Below are 21,798 nucleotides of genomic sequence, written 5' to 3' on the forward strand. Positions count from 1 at the left end.
TTGTTTTTTTTGGCAAATGGATTACCATTTGTATTTATTTTTACTACAAATTCCATGGTTAAACTATGGTTAGTGTAGCCAAAACCATGGTTAATAATTTGTGGTTACCATGGTTAGGTAAAATCATTGTTAATTTCCGTAAGGGTTGTGTTGTTGTCTGCCCTAGCTCCCCCTAAACCTATTATAAACGATATGATTATTTGTCTGCTAAATTACTACTGTAACATTACAATAGATAATAATGATGTCCTTTAAACAGTATTTTGAGTGATGACTGATTAGCAATGGGCTGCTGCTGCTTAACTAAGTAAACAAAGACAAAACTACAATAGCATATTTACAGATGAAACTGACCTGCACTTGAAATCCTGAACAGTAATTTTGCTTCTCTGCTCCACCTGTGCGCTTATACAGTCCACTCGAATCTCTTGCATTGATTACTCTGATCCAACCCGTTTGGCGGAGGTGCGGAGCGCGCGCGAGTGCCGAAGTGCATTCCCAATCACAACTAACTGATTCATGATTTATTAGAGATTTATTATCGAATGTCGAATTCGTAAAACAATCGCTTTAGTAAATTCGGCAGGCAATTATATAATAACATTAATATTAAAAAAGCGGGCAAATTCAGCTGCCAGGCCACCGGGAATTGTCCCGGTTCTCCCGATGGCCAGTCCGCGCCTGATTTCCACAGACACGCAGAACGTGCAGGATTCATATATTGTCTTTTTGCTGCTGAATATTTACAGACCCTAGTCCATATCGCGTTTGATTCAAGTGTACTGACCTACTTTTGATTTATTCATCCAAATGTTGCATATTCCGTGACATTCCGCGTCATAGGAGTTCCAACCAGTCCGTGTTTTCCGCATCGCGGAAATCATAGGGCCGTATGTCTCATATTTTATAGTCAGAGCAATTTGGGACAAAAATAAATTAAATCTGTATGTGGATGTGTGTAAAGATTCAAATGTAACCCCCTTTGTAATCGTTAACATTTTCATAAGTAACTGTAATTTAATTACACATTTTTTCTTAGTAACTGTAACTGATTACAGTTACATTTATTTTGTAATTAAATTACGTAACGCCGTTACATATACCTAGTTACTCCCCAACACTGTCCATGACTCCTGCTGCTGAGTAACACAACCTGAGGACTCACATCTGCCTCAACACCTCACAGTTAAGACTCTACTACAGAGTTACAGAGTTACAACCCCACCTCATTAGTCTCAAAGGATGTGAATATCATGTATTTATTCTAATGATTGCACATGCCAACATTTAGGGAAAACATAATTTTATTAATAGATTAATCTGATTGACATAGAGATATATGTACAGTGTTTGGGTGCAATCTCCTTTCTTCCTTTCCTGTTGCTCAGTGTCAATACCATAAGATAAAACAAATCATGAATATTTATAAATATTGACAATTATAGTGTTTGCTGCAAGCTTTGGGCTTGCTGTAATGAATATCTTGCAAATAATTTTTTAATATAGGGATTTATTTTATTTTTTTTACATTTTCACAAATATCTGTTGATAGTGGCAAAATAAATGAACCCCTTCGTTTACTATATATTTGACTAATTATAATATATTTTATTATAATATATTAATATTTTACATTATATTTTAAATTAAACTATAATGTAAAATATTAATATATCATGATATAATTATAAAGAATATAATTATATACACACTATAATTACATTAAAATTGTTAAGTTTTAATCTATATATACACACATGAACATCTTACATCTCTATGTTTACAATACATTTTAATATCTAAGTTGTGATCTGATCTCAGTGAAGGTAATGACTTATAATTTATTTAAAAAATAATCACATGAAATTGTACATTTAATCTCTAATTATTTTAAAGAGGAAATTGTGCTATTTTATATTAAGAAAAACTTTTTTTAAAGTTGTAAAAAAAATGTTTGTATATGGTAAGAATGAGGGTTTAATTGTCAGATAAACGTACAGGAGTGAATTCGGGTAAATTAAGCCATTATTTACCAAGCCATTTACAGCAAACCTAAACAATTTTATCAACAATATACACAGTAAAAAAATTCTGGTTCGATTTTTTTTTTTTACACAGCGTAGCCTACAAACACATTAGCATATTCATAGAACTGAAAGGACAGATGTGTAAAATAGATAAGTAAAACAGATGAGGTGTGTAAAATCTGATTTTATTTGACAGTGAATCTGCCTCAGCAGTGCTTGTCTGCGGCTGGGCGTTTCGCGCATGCGCAGTCATCTCTCTCTTTTTTCCAGGCCAGTGCGGCAGGCGGACCGCAGGGAGAGGGAGATTTTAGGAAGGACAGTTACAAAAGTTAAAGAAGACGAGAAATCATGACACAAAACAGTGAACTCGTCGATCGCCTCTCCTCGCCATTGAACTTGACATCCCTCATCATGGCGCTCGTGCCACCTATGAAATATTGATTTTTTTGTCATCTACACCAACTTGAGGATATAATGCCGGGAAACGGATGAGAACTGGATTTGCTTGTTGGATATTGAATCCGGCGCTCGGGGATGCAGTTGGGATTGTTTTTCCTGTATGTAATCAATATATGAGAGCAGGGTTATTGGACTACACGAGAGCTCGGGCCGATCCGTTATTTTTCCCATCACCGCTCTGATCTCATAGCTCCGCGGGACGTGATGCAGCGACGCGCTCTGTGTTTTAGTTTTATGCTTATTTATATTTTATTTTTATGTACAGCACTTTGGTTCCACTTTGTGGTGTTGAAAGTGCTTTTAAAATAAAATTGAGTTGAGTAGATGTCAAGATGGGTGATGCCGCAGAGATCAAGGAGAGCAAGAGGACGTTCATCGTGCCCACGATCAAATCTGTTGTTCACTATGATTTCACCAGGGCCAAGATATCGTGCAGTTTGACGTGGCTCATCGCCAAAGCCTTTGGATCTGGTAGGTGGCGCTTAACGGTTTGAAAAATCTGGATTTTGAGTGCTGGGGGAAGTTGTCACAAGGGCTATACTGCATCTCAGTGGTTTAATATAGGTTTTATCAAACTGGGGTCCGGGGATCACAGGGGGCCCCAAGGTGGGTACGTGGAAATGATATGAGAAACGAGAAATGAGAGTGTAAATAATAATAATAATAAAAATATATATATACATGAATTAAAAATAAGTAATAAATTAAATAATAAAAAATTAGATTTAAATGAATGAACAAGCAAACAGATTAAAACATAAAATAAAAATAAATAAGTAGGTTTAAATAAGTAAACAAATGAGCAAATAAATACAGTACAATAACAGCACTATAATGAGTTTTTTTGTTTACAAGAGAATAATAATGTAATAATGGAACTTTGGAGAAATCAAATATTGTCAAATTAATATTTTAGATATTTATAATATTAATATTTCACAGTATTAATTGTGTTTGTATACAAACTCTGTAGATGCCTTTTAAATTTTAGGATGGGGTCCTTTGCATGAGGATGATCAAATTTGGGGGTCCGTGACATTTAAAAGATTGAAAACCCCTGGTTTAATTTCATGAATTATTTTGTCTTTCATAACTGTTAATCTTTACATTTAGCTGAAACACCTATTTAATGGCAGTTTGCACTGTGACAATTTACCCATATACTGTAGTGTGACACCTTGCTATTGCTCACCAAATATTCAATCAACTGTATATTTTTTCCTAGGCAGTGTTCAGTTGCCTTTTTGTTGACAAAGACTTCAGCGCATGCATTCATATTTGAAAGTAGGCCTACTAAGAGAAATATGGGCTGGAGTAAAATTGTGTCATCATGCCTGTTTTCCCCTAACAGTATTTAAAAATGCAGTGGGCATATTTTTAAATTTAGCATCATGAGTGTTTAGTGGAGGGATTTTGTTGATGGAAAAAACACCAATTTGTTCAATTATGAATATGAGAAGAGAATTCATTTGTTGTTCTCTTAGGAGACATGAACAAAATTTACATAAGTTCTGCAATTTCTAAGGTATTTTAAGTGCTTATGTGTCTCACGAGAAGCAGTATACAGAGGTTACAAACAGTGCATTTCACAAAAAGTCTACATGTTGGTAACTGTTGCCATGTCTGCAGAAACCATTAGCCTAGATCCCTACATAGACTCATGAAAGGCAGTAGTCTGGCTTATGGCTCTGAGTCCGTCCCCACAGTCCGTAATGAATGCTCAAAGCAGATTCCCCACTTCTGCACACAGTAATAAGATTGAATTTTCCAGAATAGCTCCCCATGGAGGATGCTGGAATAAACATAAACACAGACTATCAGACTTGCATGGCCTTAGCAGTGTGGCTTTTATTGCTAGAGCGGCCCGGCCCACAACAGAAACGCCTGTGGAGTGCAACACAACAGGGCCCCGATGAAAACGGCTGCTGGCAGAAGTATGTGTGTGTCTGTAAAAAGTCAGCTTTTCTCATTGGAGTTGCTGGTGTTCATGAACTCTAATGTGGTTGATAAAGCACGGATTTACTCTGATCTCTATTGCAGATGTCTCTGAATCACCTAAATTTGAGTCTGTTCTGTTAGTGACATTAACAAAAACTACTATTGGACTTAATACCATCATTTTTGGACATTACACCTCTTGTGAAAGAAGAATTTTATTGAATGCATTAGAGTATATTTAAAAAAAAACTACTTGCAGATAATGTAAGTTCCACTTTAGTGTACTTTAAGAGAGTATATTTGCATGAGTGTTTCTAAACACACTTAAGCACACTTTAAGAGTGCAGTTTAATTTTAGAATAAAAGTTTTAATTTAAAGTACATGGTTTAATAATCTTTCATTGTGCTTCTAAAGAGTAAACTTTATTACTAACTGTTTTGTCATTCAACATTACATTAAAAGTCCATTTAAATTTGAAGTTTCAGAAATGACAATAAAGTATAATTTAGTTGCTATTAATGCTTGTCAGTATTTGGCAGTAACCGTATTTTAAAGACAATTATAAAATTATACATAAAGTACTTACTGTAAGTCCTACTGTAAATGGGTCGCAAAAACACTCTTTAGTTCAACTGATTGCACTTAATCAAATTTTCAGAATACATTTTAATTTAATTGCAAATAACATACAATTAAGTGTCCAATAATATTACATGCATTTGTACTTCAGTAATTTTTTTAACTTATATTATTTCCGTAATAAAGTCTCTTTTTGAAAGTATGCATAAGTGTACTTCTTTTTCACAAGGGGCCATACATACAGTAACAAGTATTTTTGACATTTACCTTCATGATCCTGTGTTTGCATGGTAGTATTATGTAAATACCATCGTGCATGAATATGGTCCTCATTTAGTACCTTGGCAAAAATCTTTTTTTTGTGTAAGTGTGATAATATCTCCCCATCGGTTACTGCTATTCACAGCAGAGTGAAACTGCTGATCAGCATGAGAAACAAACACAGGAAAACGAGCCCCACCATCGCAAGGCATCCTTAGATTGAAAATAGAGTCTGGTGGATGTCTGGTCATCCAAATACTTTTCTCGGAAATGAAAAATAAACAAGGCCACAAACAGCTGTTTTGAGTGCCAGTAGGCCCTCATAGCGATATTGTCCATATCCTGTCTTTCCCTCCAGCCTAACGTCTGTGGCATATTGCACATACCACAACAGAGAGCATTCGTTTCTGTTACATCACTGAAACCTGAGGAGTGCTGGGAGTGTGTGACGTTCACATGTGACTCTGTGCAATGTTATTCTCGCTGTAAACTGTTATTAAGGACCAAAAATGTAAAACGTTCATGTTATATTACATATTAGGGACTCATAATGTGGAATGTGAAAATTATTACTTTATTTGTTTCTTAAAGGGGTCATATGATGCTGCTAAAAATAACATTATTTTGTGTATTTGGTGTAATGAAATGTGTTTATGCGGTTTAAGGTTCAAAAAACACATTATTTTCCACATACTGTACATTATTGTTTCTCCTCTATGCCCCGTCTTTCTGAAACACGTTGATTTTTACAAAGCTCATCGGTCTGAAAAAGCGAGGTGTGTTGTGATTGGCCAGCTATCCAGTGCGTTGTGATTGGCCGAATACCTCAAGCGTGTGACAGAAATGATATCGTCCTCTTTTGGAAGGCCAAACAAAGTAATTTCTCTTTCACAACGAATCACACAGTGCCTTCACGATATGGTGGCGGCGGCAACAACAATACTACAGAGAGAATAAAAGTTACGCCTTCTTTCTTTGTGTGAACATTTGGGCGGCGTTATGCAAATCTTCCCACATCGTGACGTAGACATGTGGGGGCGTGTTAGAACGAGTCGTTTTAGGTAGGCGTGGTTGACTCTTAACTTTTATAAAGAGTATCTCTTTGGATTTGAGACTTTAGTCTTTGCAACTTTACAGATCTTCTTTATGCACCAAGAGCTTGTAACACTCCAAAGAGAAAGGAAAAATTGAAATCACATCATATGACTCCTTTAAGATGACAGCATCAGTTTTATATGAAACAGTTTTATATGAGTATGAGACTGATTGAATGAATGTTACATTTTATGAGAAATGTGTAAATATCACAACTGCCACTAGAAATATTATTATCATCATTAACTCACCAAAACCTGAATACTTAACACAAAGTTGATATATATATATATATATATATTCTGGCTGCATTTTTGAACAAAAAAGTAGAATGAAAGTAGTCTATAAGATTTTCCAAGTTGTTTAAAGCCATACAAACCAAAATGTCTACACTGCTCTCTTTTCCATGTTTAGGAAAGTTCATAAAAGTAGTGATGTTGGTAGATTTGTGAACAGATTTGGATTGTTCTTTTGAGTCAGATACTTTTAATAATTTTGTTGATCCTGTTCACAAAATTGGTCTAATGATTCATTTACAAATTGGACCAGTTCTTGAGTTTAAACTAGCGGACACACTGATCCTGTTGCAGCAATTAACAACCCACTGGAGGGGAAGGTTATCTGGGAATTCTGACTTAAATTTTGGCCAGTTTTTATAAGTGATCATATGGCTTCAGAATACTTGGAATTTAGTCCACAAGTATTAAGAGCCACTTTTATGATTCTTTTATAATGCCTTTGGCATCTTTTTTAAGAAAAAAAGCCTGGAAGGGTTTGGAACAACCTTGAATAAATCATGACAGAACCAACCAGTGCAATTAGCAAACAACAACAATCCAGTTAGTTAATGATGGACGAAATCAAGTCCTGTTCTGCTTCTTTTTTAATTGCTTGAGAAGCCATTTCACAGTAAGGAAGAAAAGATGATTGTAATTGACATTTCATGCTGGCCTTAACATACAATTTGTTCAATGTCATTATACTTGATTATTATAAGCATATGCTAAGAATATCTTCAAAATTCTATAGAACATAGTATATTATCTGCTGTAAAAACCTTGATAATTGACCTTAAGATAATAATTTCATAAAGGAACAGAGTTATAAACTCACAAAGGGCAGAGTTGAACTTTTGAAAGGCTTTTGTGAGTCGTGGTGACTTGCTGCCTCAGGCTTTTCTCTTTCTGACCCCTCACTTCCTCTCTGTGTTTGTCGTGCCTTCGAGAGCCGCTTCCTGCGTCTGTCCTCCATCTAGCTGGGATGAAACGTGGGGGAAAAACCTTTCCATAACCAGGCAGCTCTTTATGAGCATGTTCAGGAAAAACCGTGAGCTTAACAGAAGTGTGTGTGTGTGTGTGTGTTTTTGCTTCTGGCTCTGAACTGGCGGAGACTGGCAGAGAAAGGGTTTCCATTGACGCAGCATCTTTTCATAAAGGTTAAGGGGAATGGTTTTAAGAGTGTTCTGATGCCTCTGTAAATATTGAAAATACACATAAAGACTGTCGCCAGCAGTTATAAGTTAATGCAAATGTTGGAAATAAGTGTTTAATAGGGATGGATAATGATGGTCAACTAATCATACAACCAAATGGCTGTTTATTTCTTATTTATTTATTTATTTAATTGTATTTATTTAAAAAAGTACAAATTATTTATAAATAATAAAAATTGTTATTTTAATACAATTATATTTTTATATAATTTTTATGTTATTTCTTTTTAATGTTTAATTATTATTAATTTTTTTATTATTTTTAAAATGAAAAACATTTATTCTCTATTTATTTGTTTGATTTAATTTAATGTTATTTAATTTGTAATAAACTAATTTATTCATTCATTAGTAAATATTTAATTATTATTATTATTTATTATTATTATTAGTTTTATTTTTAAGCAAGAACAGCAGGAACTGTACTGCACCTTTAAGACACATATTTCCTGCTGCTGAAAAAGAAAATGAACACACACACACACACAAAGACATACTGAAAGGAAATGACCCGGGAAGAGCAGGAATCTCCATCGCCTGTTGTCTGACTCAAACACTGAAGCATTATGGGGTGCCAGGAATTTCCTTCTTCTTCTAAACTCAGACATCTGCAGTCACACTTCAGCGTCAGAAACAGAGCTGAATTGTCAGTCTGCAGATGTTGTCATCCTGATGAACACACACACACACACACACACACACAAAGACATACTGAAAGGAAATGGCCCGGGAAGAGCAGGAATCTACATCGCCTGTATGTAGTCTGACTCACACTAACTGAAGCATTATGGGATGCCAGGAATTCCCTTGGCCTTCTAAACTCAGACATCTGCAGTCGCACTTCAGCGTCAGAAACAGAGCTGAATTGTCAGTCTGCAGATGTTTTCATCCTGATGCTGTTAATTTCTGTTTGTGTGCATCACGACTGCTTTGTTTTTGTAGGCAAGTGCTCGTGACTCATTTTTTTCAGGCCTGTACCTGGGTGTTTACTTGTGGTGTGTGTGTAGTTGTGTTTGCTTGCTCCCCAGTGATTGCAGTCTGTATGTGTGTGTGACTCAATTCATGCATGCCTGTACCTGTCTGTTTGTGTGTGTTTTGAGTCTATGGTGCTATTCTGAAGATCTTCAGTGAATCAGATTAAGCGGGAGTCGTAATGGGATTAGTCTGAAAACAGTGTGCCTCTCTCTTCAGGTTCCACTCTTTGACCTCACATCAGCCTGTTTGACCAAACATTGATACTGAATCAGCTTTAAAGTGGAAGTGAAGCAGTCAGTTAAGTTAACATTATTTAGTAAAGTGATTTCCACTTTGATTAAAAAATATATAACAAACATGATTAATGTAACAATTTTAAAGAAAAAAGGATGTTTTGTTATAGATTTTAGAGCAAGGGCGCCGCCATCTTGCAGTAACACCGCGTGTGACGTCACGGGGTTGGTTCGCTCCGATGTCCATTGAAGTACTCAGTCCCATCGCCGTATCGGCTCAAATGCATAGGCAATTGCACTTATTATGGACTTAACAGTGCTTTCAATGTAATCTTCCTCCATTTCAAAACAAGCGTGTGTTCAAAATGTAAAGAAATGCTTATATTACTTCACTGGCCATCGGAGCGAACCAACCCCGTGATGTCACACGCGGTGGTACTGCAAGATGGCGGTGCCCTTGCTCTAAAAGCTATAACAAAACAACCTTTTTTCTTTAAAATGGTTACATTAATCATGTTTGTTATATATTTTTAAATCAAAGTGGAAATCACTTTACTAAATAATGTAAACTTGACTGACTGCTTCATTTCCACTTTAAAGGCACATTAAGTTATTTTTTCACCTAAAGAAATTAATATAGTACTGTTTTTTAAATGTTTTACCCACCTCACATGACCACCTGAATAATCACTCTTTCTCATTAGCTTCCAAAACTTGTGCATTCAATCACAATCCTGTCATTTTCTCTTTAGACTGTGTACCGGTGGAGTTGGAGGATCCATTCTACAGAGACCAGTATGATCAGGAGCATGTGAAGCCGCCCGTTGTGTCTCTGCTGCTTTCTGCGGAGTTGTATTGCCGTGCTGGGAGTCTGATTCTCAGGAGCGACGCGGCTAAACCTCTGCTGGGTCACAACGCTGTCATCCAAGCCCTCGCTCAGAAAGGCCTCTATGTCACTGACCAGGAGAGACTCGTGACTGAGAGAGACCTCTGCAAGACCCCCATACAGATGGCAAGTCATTTGACACTACACCTTCATTTTTTTCTGTTGCAAAACTGACATACAAGGATTTATTTTAAGAGTGACATGACCCTGCAAATGATTTCAAAAGACTGTTGCAATGCCTTCATAGTAATAGTAATATTACTTCATAGTAATATGTGCACAATATATGGGCACTATGGCTGTGTAATTTGGGGAAAACATTTAATTTTAATTGTTTAGGAAAAACATGTAAAATTACAATAATAATATTAATCTATTCTTAATTCTAGTCTTAATTTCTTTATTTTCAAGCATTAAACCATCAAACTTTTATTTTTCTTATTTCTCCAGGTTGCTCACTTAAAGGTAATCTTTAAAAACACCACTCATTTAATAACATTGTTAAATGTAATATTTAGCAAATCTCAAAATGAATATCATTTTTTTTCGTACTGTGCATTATAATGCTGTGATTTCTAAATTCACTTAATTTAAAATAATTGTTTTTTGTTTTTAGCGTTTTATTTTTTGATTATGTAACTATTAATTGTTATTAATTATTTAGACAAAATAGCATAGAATTTTGATATTGGCCAGAATTATTGGCTTATTGGTGTTAACCATAATTTTTATTTTTATTAAATAAATTGATTATAATAATTGATATTGTTATACATCCATAATTGATGTTGTGATGCCTAAATTTACTTGTAGTTTTTAAAATGATTGATTTAAATGTTTTGATTTAGATTTTTTATTTATTTATTTAGACAAAATATTTGTAATTGGCCATATTAATCGGCTTATTGTCATCGACCAGAATTTTAATATCAGTGTATCATTACTACTGACTGAAGCTTTCATAAGTCTGATGTAATGCCTTCATAGTGATTTTTATAGAACAAGCAAGAAAAACGGGAATTGAGTCAGAATGGGAATTATTTTGGTGTGGCTATAATTTTGAGGTTGCTGTCATAATTTAAAGGGATAGTTCACCCAAAAATGAAAAATTCTATCATTAATTACTCGCCCTCATACATACATATTAAGATTTTTTTATGAAATCTGATTGCTTTCTGACCCTGCATAGACAGCAATGTAATTACCGCGTTCAAGGCCCAGAAAGATAGTAACGACATCGTTAAAATAAGTCCATGTGACATCAGTGGTTCAACCGTAATTTTATGAAACTACGAGAATATGAGAATGCTTGTAAACAAGGTACAGCGCATCTGGGTTCTACGTCAGAACGCCGCCTCCTGCCTCAACAACACCACACGCATGTGTCGTGGTACTCCCGTGATTGTGTGTCAAAGACTGACACGGAAGTGAAGAAATTGTTGAATAAAGTCGTTATTTTTGTTTTCTTTATGCACAAAGCTTTATTTATGTAGCTTTTTGGGTGAACTATTCCTTTAAGGCAGTGATAACATGAATCTGCTGGTACTAAACTGGTAAACTGGCAAACTGTGCTGTTTTTGGTGGCTGTGTGTAAGCTGCAGTGTGCACTTCACTTAAGGGTGTTGTAGGGTGTAAAGTGTAGGGTGGATGAGGTGGAGGACTGGACACTGCCATATTAGGCACTGCTGATGTCTGCATTGCAGTACTCCCTCTCTCTCTCCTTCTCTCTGTCTCTGCAGTAACACTCAGTATCTTTTCTGTGTTCAATTTAGGTGCTTTTACCTCTCCGAGAACACAGAGCTCAGTCTAGACCATCTGATTTAACACAGACACAACACGCACATCAAGACACGAACACACACATCCACAACTCTCGTAGTTGCAGACTCACCCTGTGTACAGTAAGCTCCAAAATGAAAACACATCACCACATGCTATCAAATTTGTCTTTTATGTTTGGCAGGGTTATTCGGAAAAGACGAGCACATGTGACATGAGGTTTAGAAAAAAGAACGTGAGCTTCATTTGTCTCACAGTCTGCAAAACTCATAGATACACCCAGTGTGTCCAAAAATACAGTTTAGTCTGCTGTCTCTGTAAGTGCACACTTATATGTGCACATGGGTGGGTCTGTCTGTTGGCGTGGCGATTAGCACTGCGGCAGTGTGTCGAGGGGTGTGTGACTCAGTTGGAGAGGAGGGGTCTGCACTGCTGTGAAACTGCATTGATGAAATTCACTTTAATCAGCATATTTGGGAGAAAAGTGTCGACTGCACATACGCTCTCACTCAGCAGGTGAAACAGAAGGTATGGTTTAAACTGTATGTATACAATGGAGAAACATCTGATTGTTTGTGCAAAGGATTCACATGATCAGTGTCATAAATTTAATTATTTGATATTTCACCTAGAAATAGTGCAGAATATTACATATTTTTTCTTCATTTTACATCATGCTTTGTATTTTCAAAACTTTTTTTTATTAAATATGAAAAATTCCCAGATTTTCAAAGTGGACCCCCAAAAAATTTGGACAGTAACAATTCAAAAACATTTGCATTATATAACAAATTATTAAAGCAAGTGGGAATTATTTTAAAGAAATACAGCACCAGCAAACTTTTCAATGAAAACGTTTCATAAAGTTTTATTCAGTTTGAAATATGAAAGAATAAATACACTGTATATTGCTCAAAATTAAGACAAAAAGTCTTGAGCACTTTCTGGTTGGCAAACTCTACTTGGAATATTTTTTATTGTTAAACTATACAGTGGTTACTCTGCTAGGACATCTGTGTAATTTTGAGGAGAACTGACTTCATAGATCCGTAAAAAAAAAATTATCAGAGCAGTTAACAATGAGATGAACGAACGGGTTTAGAACGATATGAGGGTGAGTAATCAAAGACAGAATTTTCATTTTTGGGTGAACTATTCCTTTAAGGCAGTGATAACATGAATCTGCTGGTACTAAACTGGTAAACTGGCAAACTGTGCTGTTTTTGGTGGCTGTGTGTAAGCTGCAGTGTGCACTTCACTTAAGGGTGTTGTAGGGTGTAAAGTGTAGGGTGGATGAGGTGGAGGACTGGACACTGCCATATTAGGCACTGCTGATGTCTGCATTGCAGTACTCCCTCTCTCTCTCCTTCTCTCTGTCTCTGCAGTAACACTCAGTATCTTTTCTGTGTTCAATTTAGGTGCTTTTACCTCTCCGAGAACACAGAGCTCAGTCTAGACCATCTGATTTAACACAGACACAACACGCACATCAAGACACGAACACACACATCCACAACTCTCGTAGTTGCAGACTCACCCTGTGTACAGTAAGCTCCAAAATGAAAACACATCACCACATGCTATCAAATTTGTCTTTTATGTTTGGCAGGGTTATTCGGAAAAGACGAGCACATGTGACATGAGGTTTAGAAAAAAGAACGTGAGCTTCATTTGTCTCACAGTCTGCAAAACTCATAGATACACCCAGTGTGTCCAAAAATACAGTTTAGTCTGCTGTCTCTGTAAGTGCACACTTATATGTGCACATGGGTGGGTCTGTCTGTTGGCGTGGCGATTAGCACTGCGGCAGTGTGTCGAGGGGTGTGTGACTCAGTTGGAGAGGAGGGGTCTGCACTGCTGTGAAACTGCATTGATGAAATTCACTTTAATCAGCATATTTGGGAGAAAAGTGTCGACTGCACATACGCTCTCACTCAGCAGGTGAAACAGAAGGTATGGTTTAAACTGTATGTATACAATGGAGAAACATCTGATTGTTTGTGCAAAGGATTCACATGATCAGTGTCATAAATTTAATTATTTGATATTTCACCTAGAAATAGTGCAGAATATTACATATTTTTTCTTCATTTTACATCATGCTTTGTATTTTCAAAACTTTTTTTTATTAAATATGAAAAATTCCCAGATTTTCAAAGTGGACCCCCAAAAAATTTGGACAGTAACAATTCAAAAACATTTGCATTATATAACAAATTATTAAAGCAAGTGGGAATTATTTTAAAGAAATACAGCACCAGCAAACTTTTCAATGAAAACGTTTCATAAAGTTTTATTCAGTTTGAAATATGAAAGAATAAATACACTGTATATTGCTCAAAATTAAGACAAAAAGTCTTGAGCACTTTCTGGTTGGCAAACTCTACTTGGAATATTTTTTATTGTTAAACTATACAGTGGTTACTCTGCTAGGACATCTGTGTAATTTTGAGGAGAACTGACTTCATAGATCCGTAAAAAAAAAATTATCAGAGCAGTTAACAATAATTTAAGAAGTTGTTCAGATAAGTTCATTCTAAGAAAAGCTCTAGCATCATATGTTTGCCAATGCCTCTTTGTTATTATGTGTAAAAAGTGTGTCCAAAATGAGCAAATACTTTTTGAGGCAACTATATAAGGTATATCTAATAAACATGTGTCCAAAAAGTAATTCTGTTATTCTGTTTTATCCTCTTTCTCCATGCAGTTTGATCAGAATACCTCAGACGACTGTTGCAATTCGCCCTAATTTCAGTTTATTCACCAATCGCAGTGTCCAGTCTTGAAATGGGTTACAAATTCAATTTGTAATGATTTTCCTCTATAAATGCTATTAAACCTATCTGTTCTAAATAATATCTCATGGAAACTGCTGAAGATGTCAGAATGTGTGTTTAGTTTACATATGTGAGCATGTGACAGTTGTTGTGATGTGATTGTACTGTAAGTGAGGCTGTAAGTCAAGAGCAGGTGAACAGGATGAAAACTCCTTATACAGTAGTTCCTAGAAGTACTCTGTTTTTCATTCTTTCTCATGCTCTTCACCTTCTTTGGCCGGCAGCGTTCCACCCTTCAATCACTCTGTTAGAAGGATGGAGGACAAACACAACAGGTCTTTATGCAAAGAGAGAAAGAGAGAAGAAAAGCATGTTTGCATAGTGAAGCATGAACACTGTGTGTCTTTCAGTGAGGGATACCTGCGCCCTCAGAAGCAGTTCCAGACTTGCTGCTCTCAGACTTTGATGATATGAAAGCACTTCCTGTTGATGCACACTGTACCCAGGCCATCTCTCTGGACCTCTGCTTTACATTTGGACCATTTAGCTATTAATTAGTCAGTGGACATACATTCAGCAACATAAGTAAAACTATAGCATAAAATGGTTCAATTTTTTTTAATAATCACTTTCAAGAGTAAACCTGATTGCTTAAAAACAGCTGAAACTATATAGACATGTGAAAGTTATGAGATGTATGAATTGAGCGTTTGAATCATATGAAGCATTGTTAAGTGCTTATTCATAGAAAGTTTAATTTATTTGTCCTCTGTGGTTTGATAAACAGCCTGCGATATATAGAAAAACTTATCAGATAGATTCAGTCTGACAGGACCTTACAATCCTCTGCTATCTCTTACATAAAAACATCACTGTTTGTGGTAAAATATGGGCTCTGGGTGTTTGTACTTGTATCTAAAATAGAAAATGAACAAATGTGTGTAAATATATGCATGTAATCCCTAAAACAGAAGTCCATGCATTGTACCAAGCCTTTAAAGTCCGTGTGAACCGGAAGTTGCTGCCGACTTTATTTCAGTGTAGTGACGTATTTCCAACTGAAACGGAATATTGAATAGAGGGCATGGTTTTATTTTGGCGCTCCAAGCCGTCAGACTGACGTCATCAGAAAAGGAATGCTATTCCAGAGCGGAAGTAAATGTTCAGATTTTGATTAAAGATTACCAAGACAAACAATTTTTTTCAGCGGATTAACTTGCACGGATTAATTGTTCACATCAAGACTAGCAATGTGCGCTAGTAAAGTAAATAAAGTCAATTTTGATTTCATGCCGACTTTAAAGCTTTTTTTGTCTGTATATCTAAAGAATCTCAATCTCTCTCTCTCTCTCTCTCTCTCTCTCTCTCTCTCTTTTCCATACATAGAAAATCCACAGCACTTAAAGTGATTCCCTCAACTTGTTGGGAACTGAAAAATTTCAATGCTTGGTTGTAATTAATAAATTATAAAAATAAGCAAATAAATAAAAGAATTAATCCAGTAAATGAAGACATAAATCCAGCTGTTGAAATCTGATTAATTAATATTGATTGTATCCTGTATGGGGATGAGTATCAACAGATACACATGTTTGTTTTCGTATATTACTAAGAGCATGTCACTTAAAATATTTGTGATAATTTTATTGTGGAGCTATGAGAACAACACCTGAATCATTTAGAACCAGAATGTCAACACATACTCAATGTCTGCATGGCCTTCATGCATGTGTGTGACTGCTTAAGTGTGTGGCAGAACTCAGTTGGACATGTAGAATGTAGCGTCTGGACCAATCAAAAACACAATTTTTCATTTGATTTAACAAATCAGTTATTCATTAGATTAACAAGTCGTCACAGACCCCTCACCATACTGCAAAATATAATGCGATATATTACATAATACATTTCCATATTTTGGAAACTAGTGCTTATATTTTTCAATGTACAGCAATATATGCATTGACAATATATAGCTATATATTGATACATACAAATATATTTAGAAATGAAGACAAAAATAAACACTCATTGTTTGATCCTTTATTGAGTATGTATTGCACATAGATGTACATACACACATTTACGCAATGAGTTACAGCAGATTTCTAGTTCCCAGCATGCTTGGCTTCTGACTGTTAAAGGAGAGTAAAATTGTTAAAATTAAGTGTTATTTCATGTGTTTTTGCTCAATATTAATGTATGGGGATATCTGTTAGTGTTTAATGTTGTATTATTTTGAAATGTAAAAGGGTTTCTGGTGTGTGTAACTTATAAGTTTGTGGGGTTGCCATTGTGCAGAAGAGTAGAGTGTGTGGTCAGGAAGACAATTGGCCAAACACTGTTAAATTATATGTTATTTTATTTAAAAAGTAATGGTAGTGCACTGTTCAGTACAGTGATAGTCTGTTCACTAAGTGCTTTATTATGAGCAGGTGTGCTTATGCTATTGTAAGCTAGCTATATTTTAAAATATGAAACATGTATATCATAAATGATTGTTAAATATAAGAAATATATATTTCCATATATGTGTGTGTATATACTGCATGAATGTTCAATATATTTTTACACATGCAGTACCATATCTTATCACATCTATATATTATAAAGTGTATTACTGAATATAAAATGACATATATTGTGATATATAAGTAAATATATCGTCACATATTTTTCAATATATGAAAAGCGGCAATTCCTTATGTATTATTCAATATATTGTGTAATATATTTACACAATATATTATTCTGTATAATTTCTAATATACCATTATGTCATTTAATATATCAATCATTCATATATTAGGAAATATATTTTCTTTGCTTTATATTCTTAAAATATATTTTCAAAAATATATTAAATATCTAAAAATATATTTGAAAATATATTGTGGGTAAGCCCATAGAAGAATCAGACGTGCTTCAGTAGCGCAGCGCTGACAGTCAGATGATACATGTATTGTATAGCCCTATATTATATATATTGTGATATATAAGTAAATATATTGTCACATATTTTTCAATATATGAAAGCAGCAATTCCTTATATATTATTCAATATACTGTAATATATGTACACAATATATTATTCTGTATCATTTCTAATATACCATTATGTCGTTTAATATATCAATCATTCATATATTAGGAAATATATTTTATTTGTGTAAGGGTTTAAACCCAGGATCAATCAGACTGAGAAAAATTTAAACGCTTGTCATCTGTTAGTATTCATGAGAAGTGCTTTAAATTTGTATATTGAATTAATTTTTATCATGCAAAGAGTCTGTGTCGTATGGGCAAAATATGAGCACATTTTTCTGAAGTTGATTTATACAGATTTCAGTCTTAGCTAAATATTTTCCTTGGTATTTAGGGATGATGAAAAGCCTAGGCTTGCTGATCTCCATGGATTAAACTGTTATTTGTATGTTTTAGTGGCTTAAGGATTATATGGTTAAGTAAAATGTCAGTTTTATAATTTTAATCAGAAAGTTACACTTTCTTTAAAGAAGAGATTTTAGAGAAGAGATTGCCAGACATAACCTACAACTTATTCCTGCATAAACTTTCTATCAAAATACACTTAAAATAGTCAGCATATATTTTTTAAACTATTTATAAAAAAAAAAAAATTGTAGCACCTTTTGCAATCTTGACCCAGGTATCAACTGAGGCTTTGCACAATGTTTTCATATACAATATGTGACCCTGGACCACAAAACCAGTCATAAGGGTCAATTTTTCGAAATTGAGATTTATACATCATCTGAAAGCTGAATAAATAAGCTTTCCATTGATGTATGGTTTGTTAGGATAGGATATTTGGAAAATTTGGCTGAGATACAACTATTTGAAAATCTGGAATCTGAGGGCGCAAAAAAATCAAAATATTGAGAAAATCGCCTTTAAAGTTGTCCAAATGAAGTTCTTAGCAATGCATATTACTAATAAAAAATTAAGGTTTGATATATTTACGGTAGGAAATGTACAAAATATCTTCATGGAACATGATCTTTAATTAATGTCATAATGATTTTTGGCATAAAAGAAAAATCTATCATTTTGAGCCATACAATGTATTTTTGGCTATTGAATATACCCCAGCGACTTAAGACTGGTTTTGTGGTCCAGGGTCACACATGATTTTGTTGAAAATTAAATTGAGAAAGTTTTAATCTTAAATTGCACTGGGTCAAAAGTGACTCAAATACAAAAGGTGTATGTTGATTTTTAATGGATTAGGAGGATTAAAAAGGAGGGTATAGTTAAATTACAAGCAAACATATGCTTAAATAATCTCTTTAAAGTTTACTTGAGATTAAAGTTGATTTCAGGGGGGTTCTAAGTGTTATTTGCTATTTGCACATTATTTTTGAAATAAGGGGATTAAGAGAATTTTATTAATCTGGAATTTTAAGATTTAGTTTGGGGTTGGACTTAACTAAGTTTAAATGCTAATGACTTAAAGTACTCCAAAGCGACCCTGTTTCCCTCTTCAATTTTAGGGCTCTTTAAAGGGTCAATGAAACACTAAACTACTTTTTTTAAACAGAGTTGTTTGTGTTGCACATCATAGATTATGATGTTAGTATTCATTCATTTTGATTGGATGAGAACACTGCTTAATACTGTACATACTGTCATTTCAATAGCACTCTCTAGAGGTGAGAGACTGACTAAGCAGACAGAAAAAGGCCATGTTTGGTTTAACACTAGTTGAAGAAATGGCACCAGATCGTCATATTGTTTATGACTTTCTTGGTATGTAGTGCATGTTAAACCAGTAAGATTTATTTTGATGAACAATGCACAAAAGATCTGGATAGATTGCCTCTACATAACATTGCACCAAATCTTTGGAAAACAGCTATTTGTGTCCATTGTAAAATAACTGATACTTGCAATTTAGGCACATTTGTGTTGGGGATTAATAGGAAGAAAGATATGCTTACGTTTTGTGCATTCTCTTTTTCCTCTTGTCATTTTAGAGTTCTCACCTGGCGATGATTGACACTTTAATGATGTCGTACACAGTTGAAATGGTCAGTGTGGAGAGAGTGCTGACCTGCATACAGAAATTTACTCCGTTTCTTCCTGAGGTGGACTTCCCTTATGACGCTGAAGAGGCAATAACCACTTGGATCAGTAAGGTGAGAATCCCATAGCATTCATGATTGACCTATGGTCATGACCTATTGGTTGACCTATGGGTTTTCCAACCTGCAATTCTGATGTTATCTGGAGTGCGGTGCAGCTAACAGCCAGTATAATGCCAGTTTAATATACCAATGTAGCAAATTAAATTAAATTAAAGTCAATATTTACTAATAATATTTTAAAAATATAACAATATTTGTTAAAAATATAACAAAACATTTTATCTTACCACTAAGAGTTCTCCTAAATAGCAGTAAAAGTTTTTAGTTTTCTCTTAAGACATATTCACAAAGCTGCTGAGACAAACTTTTACTAAGGAATAGAGAGAAGTCTTAAGCTAAGAGTAAGGGCGGGGTTGACCTCGTTGCTATGGATGATGTCAGCATGCTTACTAACTATGCACACAGTGACCGACAGATAGGGAACAACACATTTCACATTGAAGCCCTGTATCGGAGCTTGATTCGTTTTGCCAAAAGCACGTGATCTATGACGTCCGAAGCTTCATTCGCCTGAAAACCACGTGACTGCTTCAGTATCTGGTTCAAACGAAGCGAACCTCAGCGTCCTTTACATTATAATGTGTTAGCATTGCTTTTTATTTATACATTAAGCTCAAATGAACTTTGCCCATTAAATAACAGTCTAAGGACTGAGGCAGAGTTAAAAATAGACAGACCAGATCACAGATTTAATTTATGAATTTATGTTTCATTTATTTAACTTATTTTAGTGGCAGTACACCTACACAAATGAATGACTTTGACAGTGACCATTATTTATATACAATAAAATAAAGAATCATTTGTAGAACCAGATGTGAAACCAGCATCTGTAATGGAACACAGCACTTTGGAAGGTGTTATTTATTTTTATGAGCACTAGATTGATGAAAAGCTTTGAGTAATGAACCTTTTCCCGATACAATTGTGTTGAAAGCTTCGCTGGTTCAGAACACTTCACTTCTCCATCACTACTGTCAACGGTCTATAAACATGGTAACACTCGTCACAGCATAACGTTTTTTGATACAAGCTTCGGTGTTGAACGTAACATCACTAGCTGACAGAAACAATGCATGCCAGTTGAAAATAGTGTTAATGTTGGCTTAATTTATTTAAAGAGTGCCCAATGGGCTGATGCTGGCTGAACAAAAGATTTTAAAAAAGATCAGTAATGTATGTAAAATAATAACCAGGTGCTAATGACATAAAGTTTGCTTTTAATCTTGCTAGAATGTCACTGTTGTATTGTTTCAATTTATCTTAACTTTTTATCCCATTTCCATTTCTTGGTACATCAATATCAAATATCAGCAACTATACTGCATCTTATCATGAAAACATAAGTGATTAACTAGACAAGCTGACAAATACTATTTCTATAAGACTTTGTTTTTCTTATGCATAAAATATGCCAAATGCAAACAACAGGTTGATAAAAGTTAAATCTATGTACATCTCATATCTTTGCATCTCATAAATATGTAAAAAATAGGGCTGTCAGTTTAACGCGTTAACTTAATTAGTTATGCAAAAATAACGGACTGGCCCCGCCCCCAGACCGGTATGTCAACTTATATTTTATACAGTTGACTGCTGACAAATATGATGCAGGACAACAACTCCATAAATGCAGTTATGCCCTAAAATTCAAGCTATTGGTGCAAAAAATGCCCCTGTATGAGTTTTTGTCTCATATTTATATCATACGATATCACACGAGCAGCGAGAGCAGCATTACATGAATGCTGTTTTTGTTACGAATATCACAAGTTTAAATGTGATTTTATACAACAGTTCCGCAAATAAGAAGTTGATAGTGTTATATTTTAAACACAATATTATGTGCTTTTGCTCAATTTTGCAAAGAACATATTACCCTTAAAGCCATAGCAGAACTGTTGTGCGTCTGTGAGCAACACAGCAGTGTTTAGTTTCTGAATGAATCTGCGTTTTGAACGAATCATATGAATCAATAATTCAAAGGCCCATTCATAACGAGAGTCGTTTACTTCATTCCTGAATGAATCAGCCGTTTGAACGAATCGAATTAAGATATTTACCGCCACCTGCAGGCAGATTTAGTTTCTTATTTAGAGTATAATTTCATAATAATAAATAAAAAATAAAA

At 34.7% G+C, this 21,798-nt stretch overlaps 1 protein-coding gene across 2 annotated transcripts in view; it reads left to right on the forward strand.

Annotated features, from left to right (window-relative positions):
• Positions 1-2,317: 2,317 nt before the first annotated feature.
• LOC107660032 (calmodulin-regulated spectrin-associated protein 2-like) overlaps positions 2,318-21,798 on the forward strand; it is a 58,119-nt gene continuing 38,638 nt past the window's right edge. For both annotated transcript variants that reach the window (XM_016449191.1, XM_016449200.1), the window contains exons 1-3: positions 2,318-2,957; positions 9,813-10,072; positions 19,497-19,658. In XM_016449191.1, coding sequence (XP_016304677.1) covers positions 2,819-2,957; positions 9,813-10,072; positions 19,497-19,658 — 561 coding nt within the window. In that variant the 5' untranslated portion in view covers positions 2,318-2,818. The remainder of the gene's footprint in view (positions 2,958-9,812; positions 10,073-19,496; positions 19,659-21,798) is intronic.

Source organism: Sinocyclocheilus anshuiensis, unplaced genomic scaffold, assembly GCF_001515605.1.
Source record: "Sinocyclocheilus anshuiensis isolate Anshui unplaced genomic scaffold, SAMN03320099.WGS_v1.1 scaffold850, whole genome shotgun sequence".
In the NCBI taxonomy this organism is placed as follows: domain Eukaryota; kingdom Metazoa; phylum Chordata; class Actinopteri; order Cypriniformes; family Cyprinidae; genus Sinocyclocheilus; species Sinocyclocheilus anshuiensis.